Source organism: Medicago sativa, chromosome 8 (genome assembly GCF_051527215.1).
Source record: "Medicago sativa cultivar Bolivia chromosome 8, Bolivia_mono, whole genome shotgun sequence".
Taxonomy (NCBI): Eukaryota; Viridiplantae; Streptophyta; class Magnoliopsida; order Fabales; family Fabaceae; genus Medicago; species Medicago sativa.
The window spans coordinates 94,645,706-94,658,006 of NC_140756.1; the positions used below are offsets into that span (position 1 = coordinate 94,645,706).

At 33.7% G+C, this 12,301-nt stretch overlaps 2 protein-coding genes across 2 annotated transcripts; one reads left to right on the forward strand and one right to left on the reverse strand.

The window, feature by feature from the left end:
- The first annotated feature begins 4,134 nt into the window (after positions 1-4,134).
- LOC146903629 (uncharacterized) lies at positions 4,135-6,273 on the forward strand. Its single transcript, XM_085737259.1, has 2 exons — positions 4,135-4,617; positions 5,224-6,273. The coding sequence occupies exons 1-2, from the start codon at positions 4,135-4,137 to the stop codon at positions 6,271-6,273; spliced, it is 1,533 nt and encodes a 510-aa protein (XP_085593385.1).
- Positions 6,274-7,172: 899 nt separating this feature from the next.
- On the reverse strand, positions 7,173-8,376 carry LOC146903630 (Cox19 family protein (CHCH motif)). The gene is made up of 2 exons (XM_085735810.1): positions 8,184-8,376; positions 7,173-7,278 (listed from the first exon to the last, which is right to left on the reverse strand). Exons 1-2 carry the CDS (start codon positions 8,267-8,269, stop codon positions 7,173-7,175), a joined length of 192 nt encoding a protein of 63 aa, XP_085591936.1. The 5' UTR covers positions 8,270-8,376.
- Positions 8,377-12,301: the final 3,925 nt, after the last annotated feature.

Genomic DNA, 12,301 nt, shown 5'->3' on the forward strand with positions numbered 1-12,301 from the left:
GTTATAGTCTATTTGGATGACATATTAGTCTTTTCAGACTCCATTAATCAACATATAGATCACATGAATAAATTCTTTGAAATTATAAGATCCAATGGATTGGCTTTATCGGAAAAGAAATTAAAAATTTTCCAATCGAAAATTAGATTCTTAGGTTTTGATATAAGCCAAGGGATGTATTCACCTATTAGTAGGTCGTTAGAATTTGTCACAAAATTTCCTGATAAAATCATCGATAAAACTCAATTACAAAGGTTTTTAGGATGTCTCAATTATGTGTCTGATTTCATACCCAATCTTAGAATTATTTGCGGTCCCTTATTTAAAAGGCTTAAGAAAAATCCTCCAGCTTGGGATGATACCATGACTACTAGTATTATTAATCTTAAGAAAATTGTTAAAAAATTACCTTGTCTAGGAATTCCCTGTCCTAATGCTAAGCTAATAGTAGAAACTGATGCTTCAGATTTAGGATTTGGAGGTATATTAAAGCAAGTCTTACCCGGGTCAGAAAAGGAACAAGTGGTTAGATTTTATTCTGGAACTTGGACTGGACCTCAATTAAATTATAGTACTATTAAAAAAGAAATCCTAGCTATTGTTTTATGCATTATGAAATTTCAAGATGATTTATTTTCAAAACCATTTATATTAAAAACTGATTGTAAATCAGCAAAAAGTGTTTTACAAAAGGATGTTAAAAATTTAGTTTCTAAACATATTTTTGCCAGATGGCAAGCATTACTTGCATGTTTTGATTTTGAAATTATGCATATTGAAGGTATTAAAAACGCTTTACCAGATTTTTTAACAAGAGAGTTCTTGCAGGGAAAAACATGAGTTCAAAAGATAAAACCTCCAGAAAAGATTCTTATGGCCCTCCATTACCCTCCACAGACAAACAGATTGTAGTAGGATCATCTCCTACTTACATATCAAAAATTTCTTCTCCTAGTTCCTCCTCCGGAACTGGAGCCCAAACTGTGCTGGTTTCACCATCACAGTTTAATCAGAGAATTACGACTTCACAAAAGTCATCTGGGTCACCATTAGCTTATTATTCTCCTCCTCCTTTGGAGAGGACTAATTTTATTACAAAAGAAATTGCTCTGCCAATTATTCCTTTGGAATCCCATTACTGCCCTGAAGGGTCATCATTATTACAAATTACTTCGAAAATTTTTCCACCAGGCTTTTGGTTTCTACCAAAAGATTTATCAAAAACTAGAGAATATTATGAATTCATTTTAGTTGATTCAGACTCTATTATTCTGACTCATCAAAAAGAGAATTCATCTATAAAATTTTCTAAATTCAAAAATAATAAAGTCTTATCTCCATTAGATTGGGGAATGGCTCCTTACACTAAAAAATCCTTTTCTAGGGTTTTTTCTCCACAACATTACAACTACTTTGATTATATGGATGCTTGGAGTTCATTCTTACACTTGCTACCATTTGAACATACCTGGTTTATTTGGTTTAATAAGAATATATCATTATCCTTTCCCAATTGGTTCGTACAATGGTTTGAGGTTTATGGTCCTAATAAAACCATATTACCTGATTATGCTCTATCAGCCTATGAGCGATTCTCACAAGCAACTACTTGCCCCAGACATAAAAGTCTTTTGGCTTTTTGTGCTGTTTTTGGAATTACCTGGATTACCGCGTGGTCCTTTGCCACCCAGCAAATTTGGCCCGAATGTACTGGACAAGAATTAGTAAAGAAAATTAGAATTAAATGGTGGGTTAAGTTTAATCCAGCCCTTTTAAATACCAAGGTATTAGATGATTGGTTCAAAGCTAACCCCAACAAATGTAGAGGAGTGTCTGTCCCAGAAGAATCTGCATTTCTAGCTACTAAATCAAAATTAATTGCTTCACTATCATCTACTTCTGATCCTAATAAATTCTTAGAAAAATTACATGAAGCGATGTCTACTGTTTCTGGAAGTGACAGTGAATCAGCTACAGAAGAACAATTACAAGAAAATGAAGACGATTGCTATGGAATTATTGATTAAACTGGTCATAATTATTGCTGCGAATATTACTTTTGCTTTATTAAAAGTTAGTTGTCGTTTTGTATTGATTACAGGTCATGTCGACCATGATGTTTTACTATTTAGCCAAATAACTTTGTCGGCCACATTATTTGTTTTTACTTTTGGCCAGTGTCGGCCATGTTTTTTATTTTCAAATCCGGTGTATAATTTTGAAGTCCGGACTTCACTCTAGCCTATAAATAGGCAAGTCTTTCAGTTGTTAAGGCATTCGAAGTTTGCAAGCATAATCCTCTGCAAGCATTCTTAGATCCCTGAGCTCTGAATCTCTTGTAAGTCTAAGTTTTTAAGTTCCAAGTTTTAAAGTTTTTATAACTTTTTATTATTGTAAGTTTTAAGTTTATCATAAATGAAATCATGTTTATAAGTTTTAGTATTTATATCATTAATTTTGTACCTAGGAATTATTTCAGTTTCGAAATTGAAACTAACTCTTTAATTACAAGTATAACTCGCATGCATTTAACTGTATTAGTTTTCCCAGAAGAGCAAAGAGCTGTATTAAGCGTTTCTATATATATATATATATACTGAGAGGAGTTTTATTGTAAGAGATAAGGGTTAAATCACAATCATTGGACCAATCTTAATGGTTTAAATTTTAAAGCAGTCTCTCCTTTCTATATACGCGGGATTATTCTTTATCCTTCTTCTCCCCATTCAAGTTCTGACTTTTCCCTTATATCACATCACTCAACAATTTGATTACTAGAAAAACATGTAGTTAGAGATTCAATTCAACATCATATAAAAGTTTGGCTAAATTAATCCAATGATCCCTCAACTAATTCTCAGTTTTCATTTTGGTCCCATAAGTCTTAAAATCATCAATCAGGTCCCTCAACTTCTGAAACAAATTTCAAAAACGTCCTTTCCGTCAAATAAGTAACTGTGTTGTTTTTTGATTTAATTTTAACCATTCGATTGAATGTCCATTGTATCTATAGTGAACCGTCAGCACCTAATTTTTTTATTTTTCACCATCTTCTCTCTTCTTCTTCTTCCTCAATCTATATATTAACAATTTTTTTGATAGGGGATATATACATATATATCTATACTAAAATAAAATTAATAAAAAACAAAGGTTTAGAGCTTCTTCTCTTTTAAAAAGTGGCAATATTCAGAGCTTGTCCGCAATATTTGCAACAAAACTCTTTGCTGGTTGTTTCTTTGATAGTGGGATTGTGTAAAGAGCGACGGCAAACAATCATGGTACATTATAAAAATAAAACTATTATCCCAACAAAATAGCCTTGCCAAAGAATTTGGAAAGTCAAATTTGAAACAAGAAAAGAAATTGCAGCATTTACAGGGGAGAGAAGAGCAGGAGACGGCACAAAGGGGGTAGCACTTTGGTGTCATTAATGGCACCGTGCCATTAAATCTGGGCCATTAATGGTACCAAGATAGATGTGTTGTGTGGCCCAGATGCAATGACAATGTGTTTGTGTGGCCCAGATTTAATGGCACGGTGCCATTAATAGCACCAAAGTGCTACCCGCACAAAGGGATGAAAGGCTGAAAAGATTACGTTGTGGTTATAAAAGTTAGAGATCATAGTAAAGATTGATCCAATGGTCAGCATTTGATCCTCTCATTATAACACTCCTCTCTCATTTGATACACCCTCTACATATATATAATCCGAATAAAAAGTATTTTAGGATAAAAAATAGGACGCGTGAGAAAATGATAGAGTGAAAAAAAGTAATAGCATTGAAAAAAAAAGTTTATGCTTATGACTTTTGACTAGGGCTTAATCCTGATCCAAGGTTCGGTCCTTTTAATGGCTGTAAAATATAAGAGTATTACTTTTCCCATCCTATGGCCTTCTCGTGCGCCCTATTTTTTTACCAAAATACCCTTTATCCGGAAAATATATTCCGGACAATATTCGGAGTGTATAATCCGTACCGTTTGAAAATCACCCTGTCTCGTGAGGACTTGCGAAACTTGGGGTTGGTCAGTTGAAATACAATCCGGATAACATAATCCGGACATAAGAGCTGTATTCCGGAGAAGATATTCCGCACGCCCTGTATTCAAAACGAGCGGGAAAAAGTAGATGTCATATCACATTGGACAAAATGTGAGAGCAAAGTGTAAAGTGGATTGCAAAGTGACGGATCTCAAAGGCAAGAATGGGCAACCGATTAAGCCTGGTTCGGTTGTGAAGACTGTGATGGCTGCATGGATGGTTATTGTGGACTCCGACACGGAGGAAGCATATATTGATAATTGGACCCGGTTCAAAGTTGTATGCGCAAAATTTCCCAAGTTTTTGGATTATGTTGAAAAGACAATTTTGGATCCGGTTAAGGATAAGTTTGTGAGGTTTTGGGTTGACAAACACCTTCATATGGGGAATACTACAACAAACAGAGCTGAATCTGCACACGCTCGGTTGAAAAAGTATCTGAGTAGTAGTATGGGTGATTTGAGCACAAACTGGAAATCCGTTCATGCCATGCTAGAGCTGCAACATACCGCAATACATGCTTCGTTTCAGACGAGCATTATCATGCTTGAACATCGGTTCAAAGACAAGGTGTTGTGGTCTAGGTTGATCCGGAACATTTCAAGGGAAGCTTTGCATCATCTCGTAGTGGAGTACAATAAAGCACTTGAAATTGGTACGGATAAATCAAGATGTGGTTGTTTGAGTTTGATCACATACGGGTTACCGTGTGCATGTATGCTAGATTTGTAGATCAAGAACGGCACCGCCATTCGTTTGGAAGAAATTCACACCCACTGGAAGAGGTTGGGGTTCGAGTACGAGGTTGACCCGAAGCTTAAAAAAGAAGACATCTCTCTATTGCCAGAATGAGATATTCTCCAGGTATTTTTTTCAAAACTGTCTCTGTTTATGTTCTGCCCAGGATTTCTGTTTCTGTATTATGTACTGGTGCAATCCGGATTATATAATCCGGACATAACAGTTGTATTCCGGAATATGTAATCCGGATAAGTAGCATTTACGCCCCATGCAAGTGCATTTAAGGCTCATGCAAAGGGTGTATCGGGAAGTTCCGGATTATACAATCCGGATTAGCTTGTCTATTTCGGATTGTATAATCCGGAAGTCACCAGTAGTAACAGAATGGCATGTTTCTGACTGGTTTTCCTCTGACTGTTTTGTTACACATTGTAGGCGCGGTTCAAGGACGCCGATTACAACATGAAAGTGCATTTGAAAGAACAATTCCGGCAATTTGTTTTACCGGAAACCACCTCTATGCGTCCACCGCCAAATAAGGTCACCACCAAAGGAGCTCCAAAGAAAGATAAGCAAAGCATTCGATCGACAAGGCGGTCCCCTTCCCTATGGGAGATTGTTGACTCCCAAGAGCAAGAAACACAGGGTTCACAGACACGGTCAACAGGGACAGGTAGAAAGAGAGCACGGAAAAGCAACATGTCTCCTACTCCTCCTAAGCCAATTCCAAAAAATCCCAAGAAGCCAACACCCGTTGAGGTCCACATACCAAACAAAGATCAAATCCCAATTTGGATGCATGGCTTTATTGAAAAGGTTACGGATGTACCCGGTGATGGCCATTGTGGGTTCCGAGCAGTTGCGGTCCTACGTAACTTGACTGTTGATGATCACGTAATAGTCCGGTACAACCTTTACAAAGAGCTTATCAGTGTAGAAAATGACCGCTATCGGAGGATGATTAATGATGATAGGCGGTATAAAGAGGTCTTGGACGCTCTATCCTACTCCGGTATTGGCAATGCACCACCGGATAAATGGATGACAATGCCGGATATGGGGTTCCTCATCGCGCAGAAATTCAACCAAACTGTTGTAGTGTTGTCCATTGGGAAATCAGAAACCTTTTTCCCTCTATGTGGTCCACTGCCGCCTCCAACTATCGATCCGTTGATATGTCTAGCATATGTGAATGACAACCATTTTATGGCCTTGAAATTGAAGGATGGTTGTCCGATTCCTCCCACTTCCGCTCTATGGAGACAATACCATCGAGAGGATGCAGACACATGGCCTGATAGATATGTCAGCCGGATGACAGATTATAATGAGCTAAGTCGGGCGGCGGGTGTTGAGGTCATAGAAGATGATGAAGAGTTGTACGTTGTTGAAAATCTTGATCCCGATGAGAGGGTTGGTGCTGGTCCTGCTCCTGGTGTGAAGGTTGAAGTGGATGATAGTCCCATTGATCTTTCGGCGCCATAGATTAGATATATATCATTAGTTTAGTTGAAATGTATATCATTAGGTGAAATGTGTAATGATATAAATTCAACTTTTTTTGGTATAATGATATATATATATATATATATATATATATATATAATCATTTTTTGATATAATATTTAAGTTAATTGTCTTTTATACAAACATATATAATGATTTATTGAAAAAAAAATGATAAAAACCACAATGACATGAAAATCTGTTTCAGTTCTGTTTCAGTTCTGTGCACCGCTTCATTCCGGATTATATAATCCGTAAATCCCCGAGGGTAATTTTGGAAAAAAATAGGGCGCGCTAGGAAAGGCATAGGGTGGGAAAAGTAATACTCAAAATATAATGGGTGAGAATGTAAAAATAATGGATGGGTGTAACATCTTCCCTTTGCAATTCATAAAATATTGCCATCACCTCTTGTCCTTCGTCTTTTCTAAATACAAGTACACCACACCACGACGAAACTTTGATCAAATTATTCATATAACTTTTGTTAAGAATTCAAATAAAAAAAAAATACACAAATATCAATTGCAATTGGCACAAATCGTTATAGCTTATGCTCACATCTACTGTGACTTGGGTTCTAATATGAAATTCCACAATCGGTAAGCAAAACTTAAATTCACAATTGCTGGTGAATCTCCCTACCCAGCATTGGGGTGTCCCTTTCTTAATCTAAATTTTATCATTATCAGAAGTTACACATAATTTTTAAAACTAAAATAATACTTGATTAGAAATAAGTCATTGTTTTTTCCTACACCTCAACTACTTATCCAATTACTTGGCCGAGTCTTGAAATCTGCAGACAAAACAAAAATATGCAAGCCGGTCATCGATATGAATCTGAAATAGTGAAAAATGAAAGTATAATTCATCACTTACTTGGAATTTTGCTTCAATAGTCCAGAGAGCGAAGCACAGTGAGTTGAATTATAATCGCATCTTGAGCAGCAAGAGTCCAGCAATTCAATAACTTTAAGGCACCTAGCAGTATTATAAGAAACTTCAGACAGCAACTCAGTCCAACAGTTTTGTTTCAACAATGTTTTGTAAAGATAGCTTGGTTGGTGAGTTAAGGGACACTCAAGAAGTTTTAAGCACGAGATCCCTTCCGAGTTCAATTCCAAAAATTAACATAACCATTAACTTACCAATATTTGCTTATAAAAAAATTCCAGTTTCTAATATTGGCGTTGTGTTCCGCATAGGCATAGCCATTTAGATGATACCACTGTGCACCTTCTGACATTTGCATCATTTGGTAACAGTCTTATTGAATTAGATTCACAGTAGTTGTGCTATATAGTAATTGACATAAATTAGTACTTCTATGATAAAAGTATCTTCCGTAGTGTTCAAGTATTCTTTATCTCTCTGATCTCACCAGTCACCAGGAAGAGAGTTTTTCAGCGCAACTGTGATGTCCGTGGTTGTTTTAATTAAAAACCTACCAAACACCTTTCATGAGGCGCCGCAGAAGAAAGTTTTCTAACTTTTCTAAGAAGGAGTGCGAAAACAGTCTCGGAGGTTGGTTATGCCGGAATAGAGTTTAATGGTGGATATGCAGAAGCCATTGGGACAGAGGGCGTTACATTTCAGTAAGAGATTGATTAGTTCCAACTTATAATTAACTATGTCAGTTATTTAATTAACAGTCTGACAGGAATGAAGAGGTAATTGATCTTCTAACCCAATTATATTAACACTAACATAGGAGAAATTAAATCAAAACAAATCAAATGAAATAGGTAATCAACATCTTCAATCCAATTATATTATTAGGGATTTTTCAATATATCACAATCAAAATCAGTGGAGCGATTTCTCAATCAAATCACTATATGCAAACAGAAATTAAATAAATAAAATCGAAACAAACAAAAACATACTTTTGCGGGAGAAAGTTGTTCTTGGAGAGGCAAGCTTGAATGTTACAAGCCTCTTTCTTGCAAGGCTCTTTGCTTTCCTGCCCCATTTTCTCAAACCTTCTTCAATATCTTTTTATCGATATTGTTTTCTAAACATCAATATATAGTTTTTTTTTTTTTTTGTCTTTTATCTTCTCAACATTGCTAACGTGGCAAGTCTGAATAACAACTCCTCCATCTGTCCTTTTTACATTAGTAGTTTACAAAAAAATACGGTATTATCCAGAAAATATGATTGAGTAATAAAATTAAAATAGTAATCAATGTATTTAGAAAAGAACACTGTTATCCCTGTGAGTTTAGCTCAGATGGTAGGGATATCACATATTATATGCAACGTCATCTCACTTCTCCACGATTAAATTGCGTGAGCTCTAGCCACTAGGCTACTTGACCAAAAAAAAATACCCATGAGTAAAATCTGTCACGTGCACGGGATGAGTACTTGACCACCGGTTATTTTATGGATACGGACACGGATTTGATGATACTCATGCCCGTAGGTACCCATACCCGATATTAAATTAAGTAAATTATTAAAATATTTATGCGTGTGTGTGTTATATGAGTTTTAGGTCTCAAAAAACTCTAGTTTAGTTTACTCACTCTAGGGCTATACATCAACTTTTCTCTTATGTCAACTTTCTCTTGCGCATAAGAAATTTGGATGTTTTTATGTTTTTTTTTTTTACTTCAAGAATTTATATGAATAATGTAAGAATCATGAATTTTGTATGATTTATGAAATTTGAATGGATTATGTATGGATGTTTAAAAGTTGAAGTTTTTTTTATAATTACAAAAAAGTTATTATTTGTACCAAAAAACAAATAAATTCAAAAATTCATGGGTACCCATGGATACATCAATACCCTCGGATTACCCGTATAGTAGGTACCCATGCGGGTACGGGGCAGACACAAGTATCATATTTATCCAACGGAGCCGAGATGGATATCATACACCATCCGTACCCCATGGATGCCAATTGTCATCCCTAGAAAGTACATTGTTAATATTTCTTTTTTATAAGAAAATGTTAGTATTTTGTCATAATTTCTTCATTTGTACCAAAAAACAAATAAATTCAAAAATTCATGGGTACCCATGGATACATCAATACCCTCGGATTACCCGTATAGTAGGTACCCATGCGGGTACGGGGCAGACACAAGTATCATATTTATCCAACGAAGCCGAGATGGATATCATACACTATCCGTACCCCATGGATGCCAATTGTCATCCCTAGAAAGTACATTGTTAATATTTCTTTTTTATAAGAAAATGTTAGTATTTTGTCATAATTTCTTCATTTGTACCAAAAAAAAAAAAAATTAAAAATTCATGGGTACCCATGGATACATCAATACCCTCGGATTACCCGTATAGTAGGTACCCATGCGGGTATGGGGCAGACACAAGTATCATATTTATCCAACGGAGCCGAGATGGATATCATACACTATCCGTACCCCATGGATGCCAATTGTCATTCCTAGAAAGTACATTGTTAATATTTCTTTTTTATAAGAAAATGTTAGTATTTTGTCATAATTTCTTCAAATAACTGTTATATTATTTAGGTCATTTTTTTTTGTGGTGGCCGAGGTTCGAACCCCGGACCTTGCATATATTATACATTGTTCATACCAACTGAGTTAAGCTCACGAGAACATGTCATTTTTCTTTTACAAAGTGCACAAGGTAATCCTTTTTCTATTTTTTTTATTAAAAATGCTGACATGGCAATGACAGATCAATAATTTCATTATTTTATTATTTATTTATTTAAAATACAATTATTTTTAAAATAAAATTTTCTTCATTCTTCTTCTCTCCTTCAACCAAAAACCTAGATTTCTTCCTCTTGTCACCTCCTTCTTCAACAAAAAATCTAGATTTGTTCTTCTCACTTTCTTTAACAACAAAAAATCCATATTAATTTATGTCTCTCTCCCCGTCTTCTTTCCATTTACATTAACAATGACAAATTTTATTCTTCTCTTTTTCTTTATCTTCTACCATTTTATTTTCTCTATTTTGTCCTCTTCTCTCTTTATCATAAAAACCCCCAAATTAATTGAGGCTTTTTTTGGTAAAAACAGTGGATAGCTAATAAGTTAGCCGATAGCTTCTAGCTTATAAGCTAATTGAAATGTTTGGTAAAATTAGCGGTTCAACTAGGTGATAAATGTAAATTTACATAAAAGGGCATTTTTAATTCATAATAAAATTTATATCAATTAATATTTAAATATTTATAATTTGGTAATTAAATTTTTTTAATCAATTATAACTTTGATATTAAACTATCAAATCAAATTCTATTCAGTAACATTTATTTTATAGTTATTTATTATGTTTTTTTTGTCAAGATTTTATATGTATTATTAACACTGGATTATATTTACGTTGAATACTCACTTCACTGAATTACATTTACGTGTTTCAAAAACAAAGAATTATTTTACATAACAATAAGAGCATACATGACCCTTTCTAAAAAAAATAACAGTATATACATGGAACCAAAATAAAAATAGTACGTGACTTTTCGTAACAAAAACAATATGTATATTTTTTTTTTAAAAGAAAAGAAATGTGCATGTTCAACACCTAACGTTTATTAAAAAAAAAAATTGTCCAGCAACTAACAATAAGGGTAAAATTGGAAGAAAAATTGATAAGCTATAAGCTATAAACTCAAACGCTACTTGGAATAGCGTCTGGAAAATAGCTTATAAGCTCGTAAAATAAGCTATAAGCTCGTGGTGAAAAAACATTACCAAACAAAGCTTTTTTGGTCAAACGAGTTTATAAGCTATTCGCTATTCGATATAAACTCGTTTTCCGGTCTTACCAAATAGACCCTTAATGAAATGGGTCACTATAGTTTCTCTTTCTCTCTCATATTCTCCTTCCCTTTGGAAAATATCATTCTCTCTCGCATTCTCCTTCCCCTTTTTATAAAATAGGTCGCTGTAAATTGAAATTTTGTGAGTAATTTTTGAAGCTCTGGTTTTGTCATTTTTTTTTTAATCTTTTAGTTTGATGGCGATATTGAATTCAGGTTTTCACTTATTAAGGAATCTGAGTTTTTTTTTTTTTGGTTTCTTGAAGATGATGATGGACACATGAGATGAACATTGCTTTCGTTGGGTTTCTTATTTTTTTAGTAAAATAATTGTTTAAATATAAAATCATGGGTTAAATATGTTTTTGGTCCCTATAAATATGTCAACTTTTCGTTTTAGTCCCTATAAAATTTTCTTTCAACTTTTAGTCCCTATAAAATTTTCAATCTTCACTTTTGGTCCCTCTTTTAAAGTAAACTCATATGTAGAATTTATATTTTTTAACAAAATTTTTCAGAAAAATTCAAAATATTATAAGAATCACTCCAAAAAAAAATTAGAATTTTTTAACAAAACATGAATTTAATATGAATTTTTATATTTTTTACGGTTAAAAATTCATATTTAATTTGTGTTTTGTTAAAAAATTCTAATTTTTTTTTCAGGAAATTGTTTTAGAATATTTTACACATTTCTGCAAAATTTTATTAAAAAATACATAAATTAAGTTGAAAATAGGGACCAAAAGTAGTGATTGAAAATTTTATAGGGACCAAAAGTTGAAGGAAAATTTTAGAGGGACTAAAACGAAAAATTGACATATTTATAGGGACCAAAAACATATTTAACCCTAAAATCATTATCAATAATTTTATGTGGCAAGCCATCTCAACATTTAAAAAAAAATTAAAAAATGATTCATTCTATGTGAATATCCTTTAAAAATATCATTGAAGATATTTTTCTCAGTTTTGCTACTTCAAAGGCATATTCAAACTTATATTATGATCAAATAGATCTTATTGACTTCAATCATGGTCTAAAAGTTTAATTCTTCAAGACCTCCACAAATCTCTATCAACAATGACCATGGTAAATCATAATTTTTGCAATCCATCAAGGATTCTTGATACTATTTGACTTGATTGATGCATTAACTAAATAATCACATGTATGTTTGTTGTCAAATCATTAGTTCCCTCACAACTTGAAAACATATTT